Below are 27,282 nucleotides of genomic sequence, written 5' to 3' on the forward strand. Positions count from 1 at the left end.
ACCCAAGATCAGCATCTAGGGGCAACTTCACCCTACATGTAGCACATACAACACTGACCTGAGCTGCTGGATGAGGTCCTCTCCCTCCTTGATGACGTTGAGCGTAGCCTCCAGGGTGGCCGTCTGCTGCTGCTGGAACTGCTTGATGAGCTCCTGGACTGACTCCACCGAGTCTGAACACACTTCCTCCAACAGCTCCTTCTGCAGGTCCTCCATCCATGTCCACAACTGGAGGGAGGAATGGAGGGAGAGAGAGAGGGCGGGAGGGATGAAGGGAGGAAGGAAGGGAGGGTGGGAGGGAGAAAGTGAGAGTGAGAGTGAGAGTGAGAGTGAGAGTGAGAGTGAGAGTGAGAGTGAGAGTGAGAGTGAGAGAGAGAGAGAGAGAGAGAGAGAGAGAGAGAGAGAGAGAGAGAGATGTAACACAACACAAAACAACATACTCACACCTTGTGGGTCAGACTGTAAAGGATACAATGGGTGAAACTTTAAGCAGCAATAGTAATGCATTCACTTAGTAAAATAGACAATAACCTTTCGGGTTTGCTTCATATGTATAATACATATGCAGGAGGAGTACTCAGCATATACTGTATCTCTCTTTAGACTAATTGTTTGACAGTGGGAAATAAATAAATCAATTTCCATCTCCACAATTAGAGAACTGCTCTCAAAACGCACCGAAAATAGACGGACATTTCTCCAAATATACAGATGTTTTAATTTTTCATCCGAAAAAAATTACCCCCACTTTAATATTTCAGTGAGGGAACAGGAGCTTGAATATACAATTACACACATCACCTGAAGCATAATCCAAGTAAATTGGCAGGAGATTGTGTTGAGGGGGAAATGAATCGCAAAGTTCAGCACCTGCTTCATCATAATTTCAGTATCAGCACACACGCTAGCTTGACAAGACTGCATCCCAAATGGAACCCTATTGCCTATTCCCTATATATAGTTAACTACTTTTTACCAGGGCCCATACCCATTTGGGACGCAGACTTTCTCACTATTTGTAGTTAGTTAGAGCTCTTCTGAGATGCACTGTTGAGGTTTTTTCCATTTATATAAAAATTAACTTGCTGGACATAGCTTTGGCCTGCTAGGCCTGCTGTTCCTCAAAGCATATTCATAGGACATTATGGTAAAAGTAATGCTGCTCTGCCCTTCTCTCTCTCTCAGGGTGCAGTGTGTGTGTGTGTGTGCACGCGCACGCGCGCGTGTGAAATGAGTTACACTCATAACAGTTTATCTAGTATGGAGAGTTTAATTATTTTAGCCATGACAATAACAGCATTTTACCCCTAGTGCAGCAAGCCATAAAATGATGCATGTATTTACTGCTTGCTAAGTGTTCCTCCATAGATAATAAAATAATTGGAAGATGGAGATGACTCAAGATGAGATGACTCAAGATGGAGATGACTCAAGATGGAGAGCACTACAACGAGAGCACTACAAGTGCTCTCGTTGTAGTGGGTGCTCAAGTGTTGTTTGAAACACTGCAATGAGGGAGACAAAACAAGCATAGCCTAATCATTGAATCAGATAAGTACAATGATAAGATCTAGCATGACACAATTAACGAACACTAACAGACAAATTGTATTCCAGGAACCACATTCTTAAAGAATGGTGCACAAAAGAACACTTCAGGATACTAATGTCATCATCTCCCTCCAGTGAGATACTGTCTGCATCCCAAATGGCAACCTATTCCCTTTATAGGGCACTCATTTTGACCAGGACCCTATCCATATTCCTATAGGGCTCTGGTCAAAGGTAGTACACTGTATAGGGAATAGGGTGCCATTTGGGACATATCCACTGTCATCATTTTCACTAGAACCAGTACATTTCCAAGTAGTTTTGCTGAGAAAAATGCCTCTCTTCACTCATGATTGTGACTATATACACATACAGAGGGAATTCTCTGTGTTGCAAACGGTTAAGAAAAATCATAAAGCAGAGAGTGGCGTTGCCATCTTGGTGGTTCCCATGGTAACTGCTCCCCATGACTGATCTGAGCTCGCTCAGAATTAAACATGCTTCTCTGTGTGTCTGCTGCTGTAGCTAAAGGATCCTGGCTGTGTTGTGCTGCACTGGGCATGACCAGCACAAACAGCTACCACACATTTACACACAGATTTCACCATAAACCTGAATTAGGATTAGACATAGGATTAGGGTGAAATAGGTTGTGCATAATATTTGTAATCCCAGGTTTGTAATACTGTAATAGAATATACTGTACAAACACACACGGCACACTTACACAGATTTCATCATGAATCTGAATTAAGACATGGGATTAGGGTGAAATAGGTTGTGCTTAATAGTTTTAATCCTGGGTTTGTAATCCTATATTAAATTATAGCACCTACATTTACACTATATTTGACCGAAATTACTAAATGATTAATTATTAAATTACTATAGCTCATTTACACTATATCTGATCAACACTAAAACACCTGCATCGGAATGAATTTGGGGGCGCTCAATGTAAATGTTCCACTCAAAAGGCACTTAGAACATTCTCTGAGAGCATATCAATATTCTATGTTTCATGTGGAGTCCATAGAGTTAAGTATCCTCCTCATACATTTAGTTTGCGTCCCAAATGACACATATTCACTATATAGTGCACTGCATTACTTTTGACCAGGGCCCATAGGGAATAGGTTGCCATTTGGGACACAGCTAGAGTGTGCCAACATCAAGCAGCCTAAACGAACACTTAAATGAGCCGTTTGGACCTCTACAGGTAGTGCACTATGTAGGGAATCGGTTGCCATTTGGGAAAAGCCTTGTCCCAACCATATCTCATAATATTGCCCTGAGTGAACATGTGGCGGACAGAGAGAGGCTTTCCAACAGTCCCTCTCTGTGATTGCTAAATCATGGCTCTGATTGCTTTCCTCATCTGTTTGATGGTGCAGTCCGACCGAGCACTCATGGCTAAGTCCCAAACGGCACTCTATCCCTATAAAGTGCACTACTTTTGACCAGAGCCCATGGTCAAAAGTATGGAAACTGGTGAAAAGTAGTGCGCTATAAAGGGAAATAGGGTGCCATTTGGGATGAACACCATGTCTCCATGTAGACCACAGTCCAGAATGCAAATTAGTCTCTTTCAGCTCACACAGCACAGCAGACTGAAACCTTCTTTCTTTTAGCTAATTGCTGCTTTCTGTTAGTCTGGTAGAAAGTATATTAAACGTAAATCGATATAAAGATAAAACCATAAGAGCGAGCAGAAGGCGGAGGCAGCCGAGGAAAAAGCAGATTAGGAAAATGAAAAAGATTCATACATTAAGGAGGAGTGATTACCCCTTCGTAAATCAAACATGCTCGGTGGAGTGCATCGTTTTCTTTTACGTGAGATGAGAAAATACAATCAACAAAACTTCCCCTTGGAACACCACATCAAGCGAGTAACACTAAGTGGAAAGTTGTCAGTAATTGTCCGTTGAGCCGGTATTGATAGGGATTTGGTGGCATTAGTGAAGCATCTGATGCAGTGAGTGTGCCCTCGGTAATCTGGCTATTTCGTGTCATTAGGCTTTTAAAAAGCAATGCCATCTCCGTAGACCACTACTACTGACCAGCCCTATAAAGTGAGTTTTGAACTGCACTTCATAGGAAAAAGAGTGCAGTTTGGGGTGCATCTTGGTCTCTACATTAATAATGGATTTGGCCTTGGCTTTCAGGATAACAATCAGACTCTAGGAGTCTTATCTCAGGCCATTCTTAGCACAGGTTTGTTTGTTTCTTCAGCGCAAGCTCTCAGAGCCCCTTAAAAGCCCAAAACATAAAGTATTAAAAAAAGACAATGAGTTTCGGTTCTATCAAAGTCCAACAACATTTCCTGGTCTGGTCTACGTCTCAAATGGCACCCTATTCCCTCCATAGTGCACTACGTTTGACCAGGGCCTATATGGTCAACCATAGGACTGGTCAAAAGTACGATCTTATAAAAAATTGTGCTATCTAGAACCTAAAGGGATTCTTCGGCTGTCCCCATAGGAGAACCCTTTGAAGAACCCTTTTTGGTTACAGGAAGAACCCTTTTGGTTCCAGGTAGAACCTATTTTGGTTCCACGTAGAGGGTTCTACATGGAACTCAAAAGGGTTCTCCTATGGGGACAGTTGAATAACCTTTTTGGAACCCTTTTTTGTAAGAGTGTAGTGCACTATATAGGGGATAGGGTGCCATGTAGGATGCAGCCCTGAGGTGTCTAAGTGGAGGCCACTTTTTCGGTGTGGCATTTTGGGTGTGACCACTACTTCATATCCAGCTCTGGTGTCCCACGGCTTTACCACTTCCCTTTGCTTAACTCCAATAAAAATATCTACTGTTGACTGCCAGAGTGATCCCACGGATCCCATCATTATCCATAAGCAATCTACCATACTGCATCATGTAGACACGAGAAAGCCAGTCAGGTAAGCTGAACCTATACTGAGAACACAGTGAATAACACAAATCGGCTTTGGAAAAGACTGCAGAGTGGGCTGTTGGAAATAGTACAAGGTGGAGACTTAAGAATTGTAGCAAACAGTTTAATATCAGCCGTATACAGTGGCTTGCGAAAGTATTCACCCCCCTTGGCATTCTCCTATTTTGTTGCCTTACAACCTGGAATTAAAATTGATTTTGTGGGGTTTATATCATTTGATTTACACAACATGCCTACCACTTCGAAGATGCAAAATATTTTTTATTGTGAAACAAACAAGAAATAAGACAAAAAAACAGAAAACTTGAGCGTGCATAACTATTCAGTTTGCTTATTTTTTTTCTTTAAGCAATGGCTTTTTTCTGGCCACTCTTCTGTGAAGCCCAGCTCTGTGGAGTGTACGGCTTAAAGTGGTCCTATGGACAGATACTCCAATATCCGCTGTGGAGCTTTGCAGCTCCTTCAGGGTTATCTTTGGTCTCTTTGTTGCCTCTCTGATTAATGCCCTCCTTGCCTGGTCCATGAGTTTTGGTGGGCGGCCCTCTCTTGGCAGGTTTGTTGTGGTGCCATATTCTTTAAAAAATTTTAATAATGGATTTAATGGTGCTCCGTGGGATGTTCAAAGTTTCTGGTATTTTTTTATAACCCAACCCTGATCTGTACTTCTCCACAACTTTGCCCCTGACCTGTTCGGAGAGCTCCTTGGTCTTCATGGTGCCGCTTGCTTGGTGGTACCCCTTGCTTAGTTGTGTTGCAGACTCCGGGTGTCACGCCCTGGCTCTGGGACTCTGTTATGTTGAGCCAGGGTGTGTTGTTTCTATGTGTTTTGTGTTCTAGGTTGATTATCTAGCTCATGTGTTTCTGTGTTGGCCGGGGTGGTTCTCAATCAGAGGCAACGAGTATCAGCTGTTGCTTGTTGTCTCTGATTGGGAACCATACTTAGGCAGCCTGTTTTCCACAGTGTTTTGTGGGATCTTGTTCCGTGTATGGTTTGTGTCTGTTACCTAGGACTTCACGTATCATTTTGTTGTTTTGTTTCGTGTGGTGAATCAAATTAAAGGTATGTTCACTCATCACGCTGCGCATTGGTCCACTTCCTCCAACGATCGGGACAGAAGAACCCACCATAACTGGACCAAGCAGCGTGTCCAGGAGCCAACGCCAGAGGTGAATCTAATGGATGTCCACCTCGACTGTGTCAGATCATGTGACACTTAGATTCCACATAGGTGGACTTTATTTAACTCATTATGTGACTTCTGAAGGTAATTGGTTGCACCAGATCTTATTTAGGGGCTTCATAGCAAAGGGGGTGAATACATATGCACGCACAACTTTTCCGTTATTTATTTTTAAATTATTTTTCTCATTTCACTTCACCAATTTGGACTATTTTGTGTATGTCCATTACATGAAATCCAAATAAAAATCCATTTAAATTACAGGTTATAATGCAACAAAATAGGAAAAACGCTAAGGGGGATGAATACTTTTGCAAGGCACTGTATACTGTATATTCCCCATAAAATGTGTGATTTTCAAATCATTGCCATTTGTATTCCCATTAGTGAGACTGTGCCGCTAAGATACTTCACACAATCACTCTCCTGAGTCACCCTCTGCTCTACACTGTGTGGAACAGCTGTGACTCCTAAAACCACACTCCCACCTCTCATATATAACTGGGACTAGCTCACGAATTATGTGTATGTATGTGTGTGTGTAGCTAGTGAATGATGGCTCCATTAGGAGAACTGAACCAAACAAATATCCTCCACACTGCTCCAAAGTTCCACAGATGAATCATGGTACTCCGCAGCACAGGATAATGACTCTGGCTTGGGAATGGTGGGTAGGATGGATCAGTCAAATCAGAAGACCTCAATAAGTAGTGGTCAGCCAGCCCAGTTTACACCCTATACATCTTCCTCCTGTCCCAGTGCTCAAATGAGTGCCTCAATAAGGGGATAGAAAATGGTACCATATTACTTTTAAAGTGCACTACTTTTGACCAGGGCCCATAGGTAGTGCACTACACGCTGAAGAGCTGCTAGGGGAAGAAGGTAGTACAACACGCTGTCTAGGGTAATCTATCACATCCATCCCCTTTGTTCAGTAATATACACTACCAGTCAAAAGTTTGGACACACCTACTCATTCAAGGGTTTTTCTATATTTTTACTATTTTCTACATTGTAGAATAATAGTGAAGACATCAAAGCTATTAAATAACACATATGGAATCATGTAGTAACCCAAAAAGTGTTAAACAAATCAAAATATATTTGAGATTCTTCAAAATAGCCCCCCTTTGCATTGATGACAGCTTTGCACACTCTTGGAATTCTCTCAACCAGCTTCATGAGGAATGCTTTTCCAACAGTCTTGAAGAAGTTCCCACATATGCTGAGCACTTGTTGGCTGCTTTTCCTTCACTCTGCGGTCCAACTCATCCCAAACCATCTCAATTGGGTTGAGGTCGGGGGATTGTGGAGGCCAGGTCATCTGATGCAGCACTCCATCACACTCCTTATTGGTCAAATCACCCTTAAACAGCCTGGAGGTGTGTTTTGGGTCATTGGCCTGTTGAAAAACAAATGATAGTCCCACTAAGCGCAAACCAGATGGGATGGTGTGTCGCTGCAGAATACTGTGGTAGCGATGCTCGTTAAGTGTGCCTTGAATTCTAAATAAATCACAGACAGTGTCACCAGCAAAGCACCCCCACACCATCACACCTCCTCCTCCATGCTTCCTGGTGGGAACCATACATGCGGAGATCATCCGTTCACCTACTCTGCGTCTCACAAAGACACAGTGGTTGGAACCAAAAATCTCAAATTTGGACTCATCAGACCAAAGGACAGATTTCCACCGGTCTAATGTCAATTGCTTGTGTTTCTTGGCCCAAGCAAGTCTCTTCTTCTTATTGGTGTCCTTTAGTAGTGGTTTCTTTGCAGCAATTCGACCATGAAGGCCTGATTCACGCAGCCTCCTCTGAACAGTTGATGTTGAGATGTGTCTGTTACTTGAACTCTGTGAAGCATTTATTTGGGCTGCAATCTGAGGTGCACTTAACTCTAATGAACTTATCCTCTGCAGCAGAGGTAACTCTGAGTCTTCATTTCCTGTGGCAGTCCTCATGAGAGCCAGTTTCATCATAGCGCTTGATGGTTTTTGCGACTGCACTTGAAGAAACTTTCAAAGTTCTTGACATTTTCTGGATTGACTGACCTTCATGTCTTAAAGTAATGATGGACTGTAATTTCTCTTTGCTTATTTGAGCTGTTTTTGCCATAATATGGACTTGGTCTTTTACCAAATAGGGCTATCTTCTGTATACCACCCCTACCTTGTCACAACACAACTGATTGGCTCAAACACATTAAGAAGGAAAGAAATTCCACAAATTAACTTTTAACAAGGCATACCTTTTAATTGAAACACATTCCAGGTGGCTACCTCATGAAGCTGGTTGAGAGAATGCCAAGAGTGTGCAAAGCTGTCATCAAGGCAAAGGGTGGCTACTTTGAAAGATCTCAAATCTCAAATAAATTAGTTTAACACTTTTTTGGTTACTACATGATTCCATGTGTGTTATTTCATAGTTTTGATGTCTTCACTATTGTTCTACAATGTAGAAAATAGTAAAAATAAAGAAAAACCCTGGAATAAGTAGGTGTGTCCAAACTTTTGACTGGTACTGTATATATAAATATATATACAGAGAGAGAGAGAGAGAGAGAGAGAGAGAGAGAGAGAGAGAGAGAGAGAGAGAGAGAGAGAGAGCGAGAGAGAGAGAGCGAGAGAGAACGAGAGAGAGAGAGAGAGAGAGATCTGTAAATTTCTGAACATCACAAAATCAGGTTCAAAGTCAAAAATAACATTTGGACACTATGATTTTAAAGAGTTTAAGATTAGGGGCCATTAGTATAGGGGAGATGATGGTAGGTCTGTGAAGTAGCCCTCACAGAGACAGAATTTGCATCCCGATTCGCACCCTATTCCTTTTATAGTGCACTACTTTTGACCAGGGATGTGGGCTATTGTAGTGCACTATATAGGGAATAGGGTGCCCAGGTGGGTCTCTCACATCTGGCATAGATCAGGCTGCGCTAACTAATTTGGGTGCGATCCTCTGTGAACGACTGGTATGTATGCCCTGTCTGTCTGTTTGTCTGTCTGTCTGTCTGCAGTGATCAGTGACATAAACCAAGCCACCCCAAGCCTCAACCCTGTGACAAGTCACTGCTCTTAAAGACAGGTAGAGTGATCCATCATGCAGGTCAGGTCAGGGCTCCTACATCTTTAGTGTGGGTGCAGAAGGAAACAGATAGCGACTGCGTCCTACCACATCCAATCCCATTCTATTGTCCCATACTATGCATACATAAAAAATGGGTCACTGAACCCCAGAACTTCCCTGACATAGAACGTGATCCATCCTGCAGGTCATGCAGGTCAGGGGTCAAAGGTCTTACCTCCTTGGTGTGGGTGTGGAAGGAGACAGACATGTCCAGCAGCAGTTTCCTCTGCTCCACCCGCCGGACAAAGTCTTGGATCCTGACCTCCAGGTGCCGCGCTGCTTTATAGATCTCCTCCGGGTCACATTCCCCAGTCTGGGCCAGCTGCTCGGCCGCCTCCAGGAGCTTGTCTGCGTTGGTGTAGGTGTTCTGGTACCCAGAGAAGACAAGGGCAGCTCAATTAGATGACTGCAACATAAGTATGTAGAGAACTGTGTCTGTAAGATGTACTCTACAGGATCTGACTGCTGCAACTCTGGTGTCTCCAAGTTAGTCGAAAATTGTGTCTGTCTGCACTCTGTCGCTGCATGATTTGACTGACTACTGCACTCCTGTCTTTCTCTGTCCTCCACCGCCACAGACAGACAAGACCTCTCTCTCCGATGGGTGCCTCCGCTACTAAATTGCCCCAAAACTGTGCAGAGTGGCAGGGTAAATCCCTGGCTATCCCTATGTGGTAATCCCACATCCTGGCAAGTGTTGCCTCTGGATCAACACGGCAGTAGGGACTAAGTCAGTAGAGCACCAGCCATCAGGGCAGGACAGATTAATGCCTGGCTAGCATGTAGCGTGTAACATGTAGCACCGTGCTGATCTGATGAGGATGGGATGACCCAAAGTCTCGGGAACTGGTAACCTCATGTAAGGTTTGGCAGTAGGTCACATTCACTGGGTCAAATGGTACTCTTTTTAGTGTGCATAGGGCTCTGGTCAAAAGTAGTGCACTATATAGGATATAGGCCTTTGACCAGGGTGCATAGGGCTCTGGTCAAAATGTATGCACTATAAAGGTAGTAGAGTGCCATTTGGGATGCATTCTGGGCCATTTAGGAATAAAGATTCCATATGGGGATACTTTTAGTGCTTCAACGTGCTAAGGCGGACCCTTACCTAGTGACACGCACCCTGGAGAAGATTTAACACTGTGGGCCTCACATAATCACATTCATGTAATTAAAATCCTATCTGTGTCCCTACCTACTGTGTCTGTCGGCTCATTTACACTATGTATGGTGGGGGTCTAACCTTCGATTATCTACAGTGTGGCGCCCCGGTGATGTGGGCGGGCAAAGCCACTGTTTGGAGCGTGAGCCACGCCCCACAACCAGCATTGTAGCCGGCAGCAAGCTAGGCTGCAGGGCTACGCCTACACCTGAGGCCACTCAGCCTCGTTAGGCTGCAACACAGCTGAGGAAATTTAAGGGCCTGCTTTAGTTCAGCACGAGGGAACTCCTAGCTGGACGCTGAGCGCTATAGACATCTGTTTGAAGCCCTGGACATTGTGGTCGCCAAAGGAAGAAGTGAATGGACTACAAGTGAAGGTGGTAAGCTGGGTAGCAGCTCATCTAGTTTTCTTTAAAGTTAAGGCTAACTCTGGGTTCAGTTAAGGTGAGTGGGAGAGTGTTTTGTGTTCAGTTAATGTTTGAGAACCAGCTTTGTGAACCTTTAATTTTGAATAAATATGCCAGCCTAGCCTGGTTTAAACTGTGCCCCTGTGTGTTGGACTTCTGTCATTGTTCCTCCTCGATGCCTTCCTACCAGCCATACCTAGTGAGTCGTTACAACAGTTAAGCCTTTTTTAGACAATCAAAGAATTCTGAACTGGTCATCTTTTTTTTTACCCCTTCAAAATATCTTAATCCATATTTTTTCAAATAAACTGGACAAGGTTTAACAGAGCGCTAACATTTAACATTTGAAATCTATGCTTTGATTGATTGTAAAACAAAGATTAAAAATAGGTGACTTAGGGAATGCTGTGGAGGTGGATTGATTCGCCTGTACTGTCAGGTTTACAGTGCCTTGCAAAAGTATTCATCCCCCTTGGCATTTTTCCTATTTTGTTGCATTACAACCTGTAATTTAAATTGATTTTTATTTGGATTTCATGTAATGGACATACACAAAATAGTCCAAATTGGTGAAGTGAAATGAAAAAAATAACTTGTTTCAAAGAATTCTACAAAATAATAGAAAAGTGGTGCGTGCATATGTATTCACCCTCTTTCCTATGAAGCCCCTAAATAAGATCTGGTGCAACCAATTACCTTCAAAAGTCACATAATTAGTTAAATAAAGTCCACCTGTGTGCAATCTAAGTGTCACATGATCTGTCACATGATCTCAGTGTATTATTACACCTGTTCTGAAAGGCCCCAGAGTCTGCAACACCACTAAGCAAGGGGCACCACCAATCAAGCGGCACCATGAAGACCAAAGAGCTCTACAAACAGGTCAGGGACAAAGTTGTGGAGAAGTACAGATCAGGGTTGGGTTATCAAAAAATATCAGAAACTTTGAACATCCCACGGAGCACCATTACATCCATTATTAAAAATTGAAAGAATATGGCACCACAACAAACCTGCCAAGAGAGGGCCACCCACCAAAACTCACGGACCAGGCAAGGAGGGCATTAATCAGAGAGGCAACAAAGAGACCAAAGATAACCCTGAAGGAGCTGCAAAGCTCCACAGCGGAGATTGGAGTATCTGTCCATATGACCACTTTAAGCCGCACACTCCACAGAGCTGAGCTTTACGGAAGAGTGGCCAGAAAAAAGCCATTGCTTAAAGAAAAAAATATGCAAACACGTTTGATGTTCACCAAAAGGCATGTGGGAGACTCCCCAAACATATGGAAGAAGGTACTCAGGTCAGATGAGACTAAAATTGAGCTTTTTGGCCATCAAGGAAAACGCTATGTCTGGCGCAAACCCAACACCTCTCATTACCCCGAGAACATCATCCCCACAGTGAAGCGTGGGGGTGGCAGCATCATGCTGTGGGGATGTTTTTCATCGGCAGGGACTGATAATTGAAGGAATGATGGATGGCGCTAAATACAGGGACATTCTTGAGGGAAACCTGTTTCAGTCTTCCAGAGATTTGAGACTGGGACGGAGGTTCACCTTCCAGCAGGAAAATGACCCTAAGCATACTGCTAAAGCAACACTCGCGTGGTTTAAGGGGAAACATTTAAATGTCTTTGAATGGCCTAGTCAAAGCCCAGACCTCAATCCAATTGAGAATCTGTGGTATGACTTAAAGATTGCTGTACACCAGCGGAACCCATCCAACTTGAAGGAGCTGGAGCAGTTTTGCCTTGAAGAATGGGCAAAAATCCCAGTGGCTAGATATGCCAAGCTTATAGAGACATACCCCAAGAGTCTTGAAGCTGTAATTGCTGCAAAGGTGGCTCTACAAAGTAATGACTTTGGGGGGGTGAATAGTTATGCACGCTCAAGTTGTCTTTTTTTTGGTCTTATTTCTTGTTTGTTTCACAAGAAAACATATTTTGCATCTTCAAAGTGGTAGGCATGTTGTGTAAATCAAATGATATAAACCCCGCAAAAATCCATTTTAATTCCAGGTTGTAAGGCAACAAAATAGGAAAAATGCCAAGGGAGGTGAATACTTTCTCAAGCCACTGTATGTGAGTATTGTAGAGCAGAATACCCCTTCCTCCCTCCTAGGATTGCTATAACAGTTTTACACACACTGATCCCTTCTCTGTGTCACATTGGCATGAGCTCTGGCCTAAATCTCATTTATTCATAGTGAATAGAGAGGATCAGCTTATTATACGGGGTACAATGGAGGGTCTATTCAAAGGACATGGATACAGTAAGCAGGATTACAGTTAAAGGGCTCTTATGTACTTATCTACTGGTGTATAGTAAAGGCTGTATTAAAACCCACACATCTACATTTTCAATAGTACACGCAAATTCCAGAACAGCTATGAATTATATCACATTCTCATTTTTACATTTACATTTTAGTCATTTAGCAGACGCTCTTATCCAGAGCGACTTACAGTTAGTGCATACATTATTTTTTATAGCCCCCGTGGGAATTGAACCCACAGCCCTGGTGTTGCAAACACCATGCTCTACCAACTGAGCTACATCCCTGCCGGCCATTCCCTCCCCTACCCTGGACGACGCTGGGCCAATTGTGCGCCGCCCCATGGGTCTCCCGGTCACGGCCAGCTACGACAGAGCCTGGATTCGAACCAGGATCTCTAGTGGCAGTGACTTAGATCACACAACCACTCCTCCCACACAAATAGACATACACTACCGTTCAAAAGATTGGGGTCACTTAGAAATGTCCTTGTTTTCAAAAGAAAAGCAATTTTGTTGTCCATGAAAATAACATCAAATTGATCAGAAATACAGTGTAGACATTGTTAATGTTGTAAATGTCTATTGTAGCTGGAAACTGCTGATTTTTTTAAATGGAATATCTACATAGGCGTACAGAGGCCCATTATCAGCAACCATCAGTCCTGTGTTCCAATGGCACGTTGTGTTTGCTAATCCAAGTTTATCATTTTAAAAGGCTAATTGATCATTAGAAAACCCTTTTGCAATTATGTTAGCACAGCTGTAAACTGTGCTGATTAAATAAGCAATAAAACTGGCCTTCTTGAGACTAGTTGAGAATCTGGAGCATCAGAAATGGTGTGTTCTATTACAGGCTCAAAATGGCCAGAAACAAATCAAGTTCTTCTGAAACTCATCAGTCTATTCTTGTTCTGAGAAATGAAGGCTATTCCATGCGAGAAATTGCCAAGAAACTGAAGATCTCGTACAACGCTGTGTACTACTCCCTTCACAGAACAGCGCAAACTGGCTCTAACCAGAATAGAAAGAGGAGTGGGAGGCCCCTGTGCACAACTGAGCAAGAGGACAAATACATTTGAGTGTCTAGTTTGAGAAACAGACGCCTCACAGGTCCTCAACTGGCAGCTTCATTAAATAGTACCCACAAAACACCAGTCTCAGCGTCAACAGTGAAGAGGCAACTCCGGGATGCTGACCTTCTAGGCAGAGTTGCAAAGAAAAAGCCATATCAAAGACTGGCCAATAAATATAAAAGATTAAGATGGGCAAAAGAACACAGACACTGGACAGAGGAAGATTGGGAAAAAAAAGTGTTATGGACAGACGAATCGAAGTTTGAGGTGTTCTATTCACAAAGAATAACATTTGTGAGACGCAGACCAAATAAAAAGATGCTGGAGGAGTGCTTGATGCCAGCTGTCAAGCATGGTGGAGGCAATGTGATGGTCTGGGGGAGCTTTGTTGGTGGTAAAGTGAGAGATTTGTACAGGGTAAAAGGGATCTTGAAGAAGGAAGGCTATCACTCCATTTTGCAACGCCATGCCATACCCTGTGGACGGTGCTTGATTGGAGCCAATTTCCTCCTACAACAGGACAATGACCCAAAGCACAGCTCCAAACTATGCAAGAACTATTTAGGGTAGAAGCAGTCAGCTGGTATTCTGTCTATAATGGAGTGGCCAGCACAGTCACCAGATCTCAACCTTATTGAGCTGTTGTGTGAGCAGCTTGACCGTATGGTACGTAAGAAGTGCCCATCAAGCCAATCCAAGTTGTGGGAGGTGCTTCAGGAAGCATGAGATGAAATCTCTTCAGATTACCTCAACAAATTGACAACTAGAATGCCAAAGGTCTGCAAGGCTGTAATTGCTGCAAATGGAGGATTCTTTGACGAAAGCAAAGTTTGAAGGACACAATTATTATTTCAATTAAAAATCATTATTTCTAACCTTGTCAATGACTACATTTCCTATGCATTTTGCTATATTTCCATTTCAAACTCATTTCATGTATGTGTTCATGGAAAACAAGGACATTTCTAAGTGACCCCAAACTTTTGAATGGTAGTGTAGTCTGCGTCCCAAATGGCACCCTATTCCTAGGGCACTGTGTAGGGCATAGGGTGCTATTTGGGACGTGAGCCATTGTGGGGTGTATTCCATGCAGCAGCAGTAGACCCAGCCCAGGCAGCACTTTGCTTTCATCGGATCAGGAGAACTCCTTCCTTGTCTTCTGTATTATTTTATCCCTCCAGAGAGGTGCAGTCAATAATGCCATTCAGGCTTTCCCTTCGCAGATATGGCTGGGCTGAGGTGGAGTCGTGTCTCTCTCTCTCTCTCTCTCATTCAATCTGTTCCACGCACAGGACTTTTATGAGCTTGATAACCAGATGCCAGAAAAAAAAAGCTTTGTGCCTCTTTCTCTCTCTTCCTATTGAGAAGGGCTCAGCCTAAACAAATCCCCATCGCATGTTTTGTAGGCAGAATACATCTGAGGCCAGTCATTAGAGAGCTGCACCATTCGGGGGGGGGGGGGGGGGGGGGGGGGGCGTTCATCTACAATGGCAGATTGAATCTGAGAACAACCTCTCTGAATAATTAACTAATGTGGTGTCATTAGGATTACTTATGGTAGAGAGGGTTTAAGACAAGATGCCTTGATAAAGTTTTATTTTTTATAACATCCTTTTCTTTTGATATTAAATTAGCTCTAAACTGCTGGATGAGATATTATGTTGAAGATCAATGAAAGGCTTTGTGTTCGTGCGTGCGTGTGCGTGTGCGTTTGTCTGTGTGGACTTGTGGGTGTGTGTCTAGCCATGTCTGATCCACCCCATTTTGTTAGTCCTGACTTTGGTTTCAATCTCCTTTGATGCGGTGTCATGGGGAGATGATGGTGCCATATGTACATATCTTAATGAGCTCAAATTTAACATATTCCAATATGAAGAGCTTTATTTGATTCATTAAGCCATTTGATCCATCCTTCAGGAGTAGGAGTGAATTAAACATCCTCATCTCGTACACTTTTCCCCAGAGAGAAGTAAATAGTTAGAAAATAGGGTAAACAATGTGGAGTCTGATATTCAGATCAAAGCCTGGCCAGGCCTTTCAGACAGTGTCCTAAACTGCACCATATTCCCTACATAGTGCACTACTTTTGACCAGTAGTGCACTATATAGGGAATAGGATGCCATTTGGGACATAACGGCAGACTTCTGCTTGCCCTGAAGACAGACACGTTGTCCATCTTGTAAGAGTGGTGACCCTAATCAAGCCAATCCATCATCAGGGGGGCTAAAACATTTTCGTAATACCAGGATTACACATACATTTAGCATTAAAACACATCCCCTTAACGCTGGTGTTATCACTAGTCACGGCTCATGCTGCTACCATTACACTCAGGAGGTTAGCAAAGTCTAATTATTGTGCCTGGCAATTATTTTATTTATGGGCCCTAGTCAGAAGTACTGCACTAGGGAATAGGGTGCCATTTGGGACACAGGCACTGTCTCTCAAGTACTACTACGTGTGACCTATAGTCATATAGCCTATTAAAGCAGAACATCTTTCTTCGTACAGTTTGTCTGTGTGATGAAATGAGAAAGTGTATTTCCATAGTGGACTGGTTCCAGCTTGTTCTTGCTTGGTCTAAGTGTTCTGGCCTCCTTCTTTCTCATATGGACTGCAGCTACAGTGGGCAGTGAAAACCAAACCTGTATGCCAAGCCCATAAGAAAATACTAAAGCTAAAATGACTAGGTTTGGATTCCATTTCTGTGAGTCTCTTAACGCCTGTATGCATTTCTCATTGTATACTAATTTTCTGTCACTTGTCAATCACAACTAACCACGAAAAATCGTAACATTCCGATATTTTGAGTTTAAAGCTAGAATCCTTAATTGAAACAATAAAAAAGTGTTCTCCCCAGCTCTGTTTCTCTAAAAGCTAAGGGACGGGGCTGGAAAAATGTAACCACTCTCAAATTCATAGACAGAGTTATGGATGCAAAGAATGACCATCCATGATATCAAATGTATAGTTCTAACCATGTTTTAAGGCTATACAGTGTTTGTGTACATTTACGGTGTTTACAAATATTGGAGTAAAACAAGCTTATATTTGGGGTTCTGATGTTCTACAGCAGTTGAACTAAGACATTTATAAGTTATATTCTTCAATAATCAATGGGTATATATGATTCATTTATACGTCCAAAAATGGATGTAGCAACTAAGGATTCTAGCTTTAATTGACATCCTCACTGAATAATAGTCAAACCTGCTTCAAAAAAATACAAATCTGCCATCTGTGAATCCCATTTGAACACTAGAACAGTAGTAATAGGAAACTGTAAAAGCACAATAGAACGTGTCAATGTGTCAGTGTTCAGTTCATTGACCATGTCTTCTCTTGGAACGGTGTTCAGTTGTCTTCCCTTTCACTGACACCTCAGCACTTTGACATTAGACAGAATAATATAACAGCCTACAGAGTTCAAATCTAGTACAATGCTGCAGTTCAAATGTAGTACAATGCTGCAGAAAATGCAGCCTTCGTTGATATTGTAGCGTGGATGAGGCAATTCAACCTCAAAATGCCATCCACAATGCCTGAGGACTACTAGGCTGAAGTTGCCCATAAACCCTGATCTGGGGTCAGCTTAACATTTTCCCCACTAATGGTTAAGGTTAGGTTTGGGGGAGGGGAAGCTGATCCTTGACCAGATACTCCACCTCAACAATGTGGGGAGGAGATTCACACCATTCAAGGCATGACCAATGACACACTATTAGCAAGGCCGTAACAATATTCTCATTGGCAAAACTACTGGAACTCTCACCTGTGCCACCTCCTCAAAATCGTCGTGGCGTTTCTGCAGTGCCCTGGCGCGGTGGAGGGACTTGCCCACGCCCGTGTGTTTGCTAAGGAAGGCCTCTCCATGGTTCTCTATCCAGTCCATCACCTGCACAAGTGACACAGAGAAAGACATGTTAACCAGTGTTCTGTTCAGCCCATGTTACTTCCCTCCCCCTGCCTCCAAAGGAGACAGACACATGCACGTTAACCAGTTTTCAGACCAGGTTACTTCTCCCCTCTGCCTCCAAAAGGAGACTAACGCATGTGTGGGCTTCAGGGCCAGGAATCTGTCACCACTGTCACTTTGTCACCCTATATCAGGACAGCAGTCCATCTTCAAGGAGAAAGAAGAGGAGGTTTTGTGAACTCCAAACCATGGAGGAAAGCAGAGGTAGTGTGCCTCGGAAATATTGTCTAGCTTCATTCTCTCCCTTTGCTAAGCTTTTACTTAGACTGGGAATACATTCATATATCTCGACAGCAGTCAAAGAGAAAGTAGCCAAATGTGCAGTGTGAAAGGTAGCCAAAAAGTGCAGTGAACTTTGCATAACTCCACTCTAGAGTCCCATTGCGTGACTATACATTGTCGGCGGAATAGCCAGTATGGCAGAATTTACAGTACTAAATGTTAATGAATAGATGAGAGGTCATAAGATGAGATCATCTGTGTTGATTTGTAAACAGTGTCTGGCTGAAACAGAGCAGAGCAGCACCCTGTGAAATATTTTCAAATAATTTCTCTGTGCTTAATTGAGCTTGCCTGGCGAGATGGAACCAATAGAATACTCCCAAAACTGTAAACCCCGCCCATATGGCACTCTAGGCAGGCTAGTATTCAAATAGTATTTGAACCCAGGTCGGTCTTTTGTTCTCTCCCTAATAACTCTCTCTACGGTCATTTCAAGGATGGAAAATCAAAGCTTGCCTGTCCTGCCCTACTTCAATGATCTTGTTATCCTGTGTTGTCCTCAAGTGTAGCCTCCCTGTCCTGATCGTGTTAGCTTGCCTGCGTGTGTGTATAGTCGGGAGGGGTCATCTGCTTGCATGTGAGTGTACAGGAATGTTTAATTAACTTGTCAGTGGGTGAGCAGACAACTCTTGTTTTGCCCTGACTGATTAGGGTTGCTGCATCCACAGGAACAAGCAGGAGTCTAAAACTAGCCTGGCTCGCTCGCTCGCTCACACAAACACGGGAAGGGCTGAGAATAGAAGAGATATTTGCTGGGGATGAAATTAGCTGTCTGAGGATGCCATGCCTCGGACGGGAGTGTTACTTCTGGATTCTATGTCTGCATCCCAAATGACACCCTATTCCCTATTCCCATAGGGCTCTAGTCAAACGTAGTGCACTATGTAGGAAATAAGATGCCATTTGGGATGCAGGCTATCAGTCTGGTGATGTCTCAGCAGTTACTTGACACCACAATGTTATTCTAGCAATGATGTTGAGGAAGTGGGCTGGAAATATTGGATTCAGTTTAATGTGGGTTCAGTTCCAAAATGAGGGCTCTGGTAAAAGTAGTGCACTACAGTATATAGGGAATAGGGTGTCATTTAGGACACAGCCTGTATTTGTGATGCTGCAGCAACATCCAGATTACTGACAACTCAGAGATGTTTCCTGGAAAAGTACAGTACATGATACGCCAGAAGACCGGCGCATTAAAACAAAGATGGCCTGGACAAAACCATAAAAGAAAACAGAGGAAGCATGAAAAACAGCAAACAAAACCACCGGACAACTATTTTCTTGATTTAAAAAAACTGGATGCCCATGGGAAAGAGGGGCTCTTGTGTGAACATTGTGGTGCTTAATGTAATCTCGGTCTAAATCTGTTAAATGTTACAGGCACACACATATGATCCAAGCCCCTAAGGAGGCATTTGAAAAATGCACGGAAGAGGATGCCAAAAGTGCTTTTATTTTCACTCTTTTATTTTACTTTTGACAGTGTATAAGTGAAAGCAGTCCTGGTCACACTATTTGGATAGCCCGGATAGTCCATGTGTAGATGCGCTACAGATGGTCATACTATCAACAAACTATCTGTTGATAAGCAACTGCTTTCTAAGGTTATGGTTAAGGTTTAGAAAAAGGGTTAGGGTAAGGGTTAAGGCAGACCCGGCGCCAGGATAAAGTGACTAAGGGGGCAGTTGAAATCGGAAACGAGGCATTGGATTTATATTGAATTCTGCTTATATCACACTATACCACAATAAACAAAGTTCAAATGCAGAGACTCCGAGACCATTGAGTGCTTTTGAAGTGACAGGTTGGTGCGAAATCTGTAGCCTTTCTCCACTGCACTGTATCAGTGTAAAATAGGGGCCTTCTGGCAGTCGTAAGGACAAAGATTCAGCAGGCAGGTAGCGGTGCAAATGAGTGCTGGATTTATTTACACAGCGCTGGTGTTTCAAAGATGACGGTGATATTTACAAATATATATACAGTGCCTTCGGAAAGTATTCAGACCCCTTTACTTTTTCCACATTTTGTTACGTTACAGCCTTATTCTGAAATATATATATATATATATATATATTTTTACAATCCTCAGCAATCTATACACAATACCCCATAATGACAAAGCGAAAACAGGTTTTGATATTGTTTTTGCAAATTGATTACAAATAAAAAACAGAAACACCTTATTTACATAAATATTCAGACCCTTTGCTATGAGACTCGAAATTGAGCTCAGGTGCATTCTGTTTCCATTGATCATCTTTGAGATGTTTCTACAACTTGATTGGAGTCCACCTGTGGTAAATTCAATTGATTGGACATGATTTGGAAAGGCACACACCTGTCTATTTAAGGTCCCACAGTTGACAGTGCATGTCAGCGCAAAAATCATGCCATGAGGTCAAAGGAATAGTCCGTAGAGCTCCGAGACAGGATTGGGTCGAGGCACAGATCTGGGGAAGGGTACCAAACAAATTCTGCAGCATTGAATGTCCCCAAGAACCAAGTGGCCTCCATCATTCTTAAATGGAATAAGTTTGGAACCACCAAGACTCTTCCTAAAGCTGGCTACCCGGCCAAACTGAGCAATCGGGGGAGCAAATAGTGCACAGAAATAGTGGAGAGAGACGTGCCTATAGCGCATCTTCACCACACACCCCTCCCCTTATTCTGGTCTCGACATTTTAAATGATGCTCGAGACACGTTCCTCACACATAAGCAGTAACCTCATAAACATTGTCAGGACGAAGCAGTGGTCATCTTCCCTTCAACTGAAATCATTACGGTTCAGTATTTCGAACCCCCCCCCTTAAACGCACACACAACCCAAACGAATGGACATGTGACAGCAAGGCAGAATGGCTCATTCCAAACGAGCACAGGGTACATATTGACCAACATGGTATGTCCATTTAGTGAATGTAGATTGACAGAGCAAATAAAGGAACATCATAGCAGTTGCCCCGAGGCAGATTAACACTTTGCCAAGGCCCTAAACACTGTCCACGAACCTTTTGGCAATGCAGGGGCACAAACTTCCCTGCTGTTTTGAATTAAAATAAAATTGTACCTACACATTGAAGAAGTCTGTAAAGCAGAAACATCTGATGCAGTGAAAATAATTTAAAAAATCGAATAATGAACTATGTTTTATGCAACATATTTTTGAGTGCGAACCCATTACATATTTTTGTCTCTCCAAGCTTGAGGAAAGGGTCAGAGCACACCCTCTCCCCTCCAGGCTCCGGAGAGAGCTCGGTCATATTCAATTCAGTGTCAGTCAATGTCGGGATGAAAACCTCACACACCCCATCATAGGGCAGACACTCCTGCAGAGCGCCCCCTATAGGAACAGCCGAGGAGCAGGAAGGAGTAGGTTCAGCCTCCAACATGGAGTCCTCACCAGGGCCAAACTGGTTAACTAGACTCTGCCCTTATAAATCAAAATAAAATATTACAGGCGAAGGCGTATCACATTCACTTAGCCTATCACAGAGATGACAAGCGTTTTTCCCAGTTTTTATGGAAACCCAAAAGAGTCATACCTAACCGCCCTACGCACACCGCAGCGTGCTCTGTCCATTGTGCTGATGCAGCGCAGCAGAGATAGATTTTTTTTGCACCAACCTGTCACTCAATAATTTTTGCTATTTTTATATGGACATAAAACTAAAACTGAGGGGGCTAAAGTTTGAACTGAGGAGGCTAAGTCCCCTTTAGCCCTCTCGTGGAGCCGGGTACGAGTTAAGGTTAGGGCTAGGGTTAAGTTTAGGATAAGGGTTAGGTTTGGTAGATAGCAGTGGAGGCTGCTGAGGGGAGGACGGCTCATAATAATGGCTGTAACGGTGCAAATGGAATGGCATCAAACTCATGGAAACCATATGTTTGATGAATTTGATACCATTCCACACATTCCGCTCCAGCCATTACCACGAGCCCGTCCTCCCCAATTAAGGTGCCACCAACCTCCTGTGGTAGATAGTTAGTTGAAATGTTACTTATAGTCTTTAGATCCTCTGTAGATGGACTATCCAAATAAAATGTTACCACAGTCCTCAGTTTCTGGCTTTATGATGGCCACAGAAAATAAAAAACTGAGTGCGTCCCAAATGGCACCCTGTTCCCTATATAGTACACTATTTTTGACCAGATCATCTACGGGCCCTTGGACGCAGCCAGAGGCAGTAAAACCTAAAGAAAATACCTACATTTTTAGACATACACTGTGAATAGCACCATCTAATATTAAGGAAGTATCTCCTGATAAGCTGTACACTATTTACCAAGATAGTTTTCATCTATATTTTTCGTAGCTGTTTATTTACCACCACAAACCGATGCTGGTACTAAGACCACACTCAACGAGCTGTATAAGGCCATAAGCAAACAAGAAAATGCTCATCCAGAGGTGGCGCTCCTAGCGGCCGGGGACTTTAATGCAGGGAAACTTAAATCAGTTTTACCACATTTTTACCAGCATGTTAAATGTGCAACCAGAGGAAAAACTCCACACACCGAGATGCGTACAAAGTTCGCCCTCCATTTGGCAAATCTGAACATAATTCTATCCTCCTGATTCCTGCTTAAAGCAAAAACTAAAGCAGGAAGTACCAGTTACTCACTCAATACAGGACTGTTTCGCTAGCACAGACTGGAATATGTTCCGGGATTCTTCCGATGGCATTGAGGAGTACACCACATCAGTCACTGGCTTCATCAATAAGTGCATCGATGACGTCGTCCCCACAGTGACCGTACGTACATACCCCAACCAGAAGCCATGGATTACAGGCAACATCCGCACTGAGCTAAAGGGTAGAGCTGCCGCTTTCAAGGAGCGGGACTCTAACCCGGAAGCTTATAAGAAATCTCACTATGCCCTCTGACGAACCATCAAAACAGGCAAAGCGTCAATACAGGACTAAGATTGAATCGTACTACACCGGCTCTGACGCTCGTCGGATGTAAATGCTAAATGATGTAAATGTAAATGTAATGTGGCAGGGCTTGCAAACTATTACTACAAAGGGAACCACAGCCGCGAGCTGCCCAGTGACACGAGCCTACCAGGCGAGCTAAATTACTTCTATGCTTGCTTCGAGGCAAGCAACACTGAAGCATGCATGAGAGCATCAGCTGTTCCGGACAACTGTGTGAGCAAGTGTCTGTCCCTGACTGAGTCTGTAATACCAACATGTTTCAAGCATACCACCATAGTCCCTGTGCCCAAGAACCCTAAGGTAACCTGCCTAAATGACTACCAACCGGTAGCACTCAAGTCTGTAGCCATGAAGTGCTTTGAAAGGCTGGTCATGGCTCACATCAACACCATTATCCCAGTAACCCTAAACCCACTCCAATTTGCATACCGCCCCAACAGATCCACAGATGATGCAGTCTCTATTGCACTCCACACTGCCCTTTCCCATCTGGACAAAAGGAACACCTTCATGAGAATGCTATTCATTGATTACAGCTCAGCGTTCAACACCATGGTGCACTCAAAGCTCATCACTAAGCTAAGGACCCTGGGACTAAACACCTCCCTCTGCAACTGGATCCTGGACTTCCTGACGGGCCGCCCCCAGGTGGTAAGGGTAGGTAACCACACATCTGCCACGCTGATCCTCAACACGGGGGCCCCTCAGGGGTGCGTGCTCAGTCCCCTCCGGTACTCCCTGTTCACCCATGACTGCATGGACAAGCAAGACTCCAACACCATCATTAAGTTTGCAGATGACACAACGGTGGTAGGCCTGATCACCGACAACGATGAGAGAGCCTATAGAGAGGAGGTCAGAGACCTGGCCGTGTGGTGCCAGGATAACAACCTCTCCCTCAACGTGATCAAGACAAAGGAGATGATTGTGGACTACAGGAAAAGGAGGACCGAGCATGGCCCCATTCTCATCAATGGGGCTGTAGTGGAGCAGGTTGAGAGCTTCTAGTTCCTTGGTGTCCACATCACCAACAAACTATCATGGTCCAAACACACCAAGACAGTCGTGAAGAGGGCACGACAAAGCCTATTCCCCCTCAGGAGACTGAAAAGATTTGGCATGGTTCTTCAGATCCTCAAAAAGTTATACTGATGCACCATCGAGAGCCTTCTGACTGGTTGCATCACTGCCTGGTATGGCAACTGCTCGGCCTAGACCGCAAGGCACTACAGAGGGTAGTGCATACGGCCCAGTACATCACTGGGGCCAAGCTTCCTGCCATCCAGGACCTCTATACCAGGCAGTGTCAGAGGAAGGCCCTAAAAATTGCCAAAAACTAGTCATAGACTCTTCTCTCTGCTACCGCATGGCAAGTGATACCGGAACGCCAAGTCTAGGTCCAAAAGGCTTCTTAATAGCTTCTACCACCAAGCCATAGAACTCCTGAACAGCTAATCAAATGTCTACCTAGACTATTTGCACCCCCCCCCACCCTACCCACTCTTTTATGATGCTGCTACTCTCTGTTTATTATCTATGCATAGTCACTTTACCTCTACATATTACCTCAATTACCTCGACTAACCTGTGCTCCCGCACATTGACTCGGTACCGGTACCCCCTGTATATAGCCTCGCTACTGTTATTTTACTGCTGCTCTTTAATTATTTGTTATTTTTCAATTTTTCTTCTTTCTTTATTTTTCTTTATCTATTTTTTACTAAACCCTTAATTTTCTTAAAACTGCATTGTTGGTTAAGGGCTTGTAAGTAAGCATTTCACTGTAACGTCTACACCTGTTGTATTCGGCGCATGTGACAAATACAATTTCATTTGATTTGATGGGTTGGAGAATTGCTGACAATCACGAATCCACCAAAAAAGATTCTTCATACATTAAGTACAATTCTGCTGTTGCCTAAGTAACAGTTTATTTAATTTTAGTGCTATCCCTCACAGTCGTTATCCATTGCATTGTATGCTTTACCTTATGAAAAATGAGAGGAATGTCATTAGATTAACCCTCATGTGGAGGGAGGAGAGTATAGAGACAGCCCCAGGTTTCTCCAACTCCTCTTAAATCTGGCTACGGTTATATAGTAGATGACCTTGGATAGCGCTGAACTTCCTCCACATATCCTCCAACACGGCTTCCTCCTGACAAGCCTCATGCAGTTTGGAAGCCTTTGCGTCCTAAATGGCAGCCTATTCCCTATATAGTACATTACTTTTGACCAGAGCTCTATACCCAGGTAGCACATTTGGTTCCTTGGAAGTTGTGGAAACGTACATTTTGGGTTTCCCATTGGTTCTGGGAACGAAGCCATACGTTTCCTGACCGGTAAAACAGAACATTTTTTAAACGTTCTGAGAACAGAAGTGAACATTTTGTCTGTTCTTGGAACGTTAACTTTAAGGTTGCAGTGAGGTTCTGAGAACGTTTTACTATGGTTCCCTGAAAGTCTTCCTGGGAGGTTTTATGAATGTTCTGAGAATGGAAATTATAGGTTATTTGAAGGTAATTAAATAACGTTCTGAGAGTATGTTCCAATCAGACTTTTAATAACGCTGCTAGCTGTTTTGAACTTCAAGCATTGATAGGACACATGGACATTTATTTGCTTAGGCATTAACACATTTCCTTTTTATTGTGACACATAAGTGAGATTCAAACCTATAACCTTCTGTTCTCTATCCATGGAATTAGTTAATTGCGCCACCAGGATGGAGCTAGCATGCCATGTTTTTTTACGCATACAAAGTTCAAACAGACCCAAGGAAACAACTCATTAAGCTCAGGTGTGTTGCAGCAGGCCGCGACCGGGAGACTCATGAGGCGGCGCACAAATGGCCCAGCGTCGTCCGGGTTAGGGGAGGATTTGGCCTTCCTTGTCCCATCGCGCTCTAGCGGGCAGGGCGCATGCACGCTGACTTCGGTCGCCAGTTGTATGGTGTTTCCACCAACACATTGGTGCGGTTGGCTTCCCGGTTAAGCGAGCAGCGTGTCAAGAAGCAGTGCGGCTTGGCAGGGTCGTGTTTCGGAGGACGCATGGCTCTTGACCCTCGCCAGAGTCCTTACGGGAGTTGCAGCGATGGGACAAGACTGTAACTACCCCCAAGCCATAAGACTGCTAAATAGTTCACCAAATAGCTGCCCGGATTATCTGCATTGAACCCTTTTGAACTAACTCGTCACATACGTCACATACGCTGCTGCTACAGTTTATTATCTATCCTGTTGCTGAATAACTTTACACCTACCTATACAGTATTTTTACATTTACATTTTAGTCATTTAGCAGACGCTCTTATCCAGAGCGACTTACAGTTAGTGAATACATATTATTATTCATACTGGCCCCCCCGTGGAAATCGAACCCACATGTACATATCTACCTCAATTACCTCGTACTGGTACCCAATGTATCTAGCCAAGTTATCGTTACTCAATGTGTATTTATTCCTTGTGTTATAATTGTTCTACTATTTCTATTTGTTTCTCTCTGTATTGTTGGGAAGGGCCCTTAAGTAAGCATTTCACTGTTAGTCTACACCTGTTGTTTAGGAAGCATGTAACAAATAACATTTTATTTGATTTATGTTGAAGTACTGAAATTCCCACAGAAAAACGTTGTTTCTTAACATTCTCTGAACTGTTTGAGAAACATTCCCAATGTTAAAACAGTTGGAGAATGTTCCTAGAACATAACCAAAATTGAAATTAAATGTAACCATGTTTGAACTTTAGAAAATGTTCTGTTAAAGTAATGAAATACCAAGAAAATGAAGTTTTTTTGTTAAGTTCCTTAAACGTGCTGAAAATGTTCCAAAGCCATACAACTTTCCCGCACCATTTCCAGAACGTTGTGGGAAGGTTTTATGCAAAATCACCATAGGACAACCACGCTCTCACCCAGGTCTAAGAAACATATGGTTCTCAGAACGTTATGTGCTAGCTGGGTAGGCTCTGGTCAAAAGCAGTGCACTACATAGGGAATAGGGGGCCATTTGGGAAGCATCCAATGAGTCAGTGGCTTGAAATGTAGCCCATTAACACTGTCTGCTTCTTGGCTGTGTGGCGAGGTGCGGCGGTCAGTCATGTGCACTGCTGATAACCCCAGTCCTGATCTGCCATGGTGGAGGCTTCAATCTCTCACCAAGCCCGGCCTAGTCAGTAAGCCCAGAACAAAGGATTACGTTTGCTTATCTACAAAATAGACCAGCCACTCAACATCACAGGGAGAAAGAGAGAGAGAGCAAGAGCGAGAGAGAGAGAGCAAGAGAGAGAGAGCGAGAGAGAGCGAGAGAGAGAGAGAGAGAGACTGGGGGAGGGGGGCAGAGAAACAAAGCGTCATCTTGCTAAACCGTAGACATGCTAACCCAAATAGGAGA

At 43.4% G+C, this 27,282-nt stretch overlaps 1 protein-coding gene across 4 annotated transcripts in view; it reads right to left on the reverse strand.

The window, feature by feature from the left end:
* Positions 1 to 27,282, reverse strand: part of LOC311143301 (kalirin-like) — a gene marked incomplete at its 5' end in the record, with an annotated part of 253,356 nt that overhangs the window by 99,073 nt on the left and 127,001 nt on the right. For all 4 annotated transcript variants that reach the window (XM_084179130.1, XM_084179131.1, XM_084179129.1 and 1 more), the window contains 3 exons: positions 59 to 228; positions 8,948 to 9,139; positions 17,467 to 17,589. In XM_084179130.1, the coding sequence (XP_084035256.1) occupies positions 59 to 228; positions 8,948 to 9,139; positions 17,467 to 17,589 (485 nt within the window). The remainder of the gene's footprint in view (positions 1 to 58; positions 229 to 8,947; positions 9,140 to 17,466; positions 17,590 to 27,282) is intronic.

This window comes from Coregonus lavaretus (genome assembly GCF_964263955.1).
Source record: "Coregonus lavaretus genome assembly, chromosome: 16".
In the NCBI taxonomy this organism is placed as follows: Eukaryota; Metazoa; Chordata; class Actinopteri; order Salmoniformes; family Salmonidae; genus Coregonus; species Coregonus lavaretus.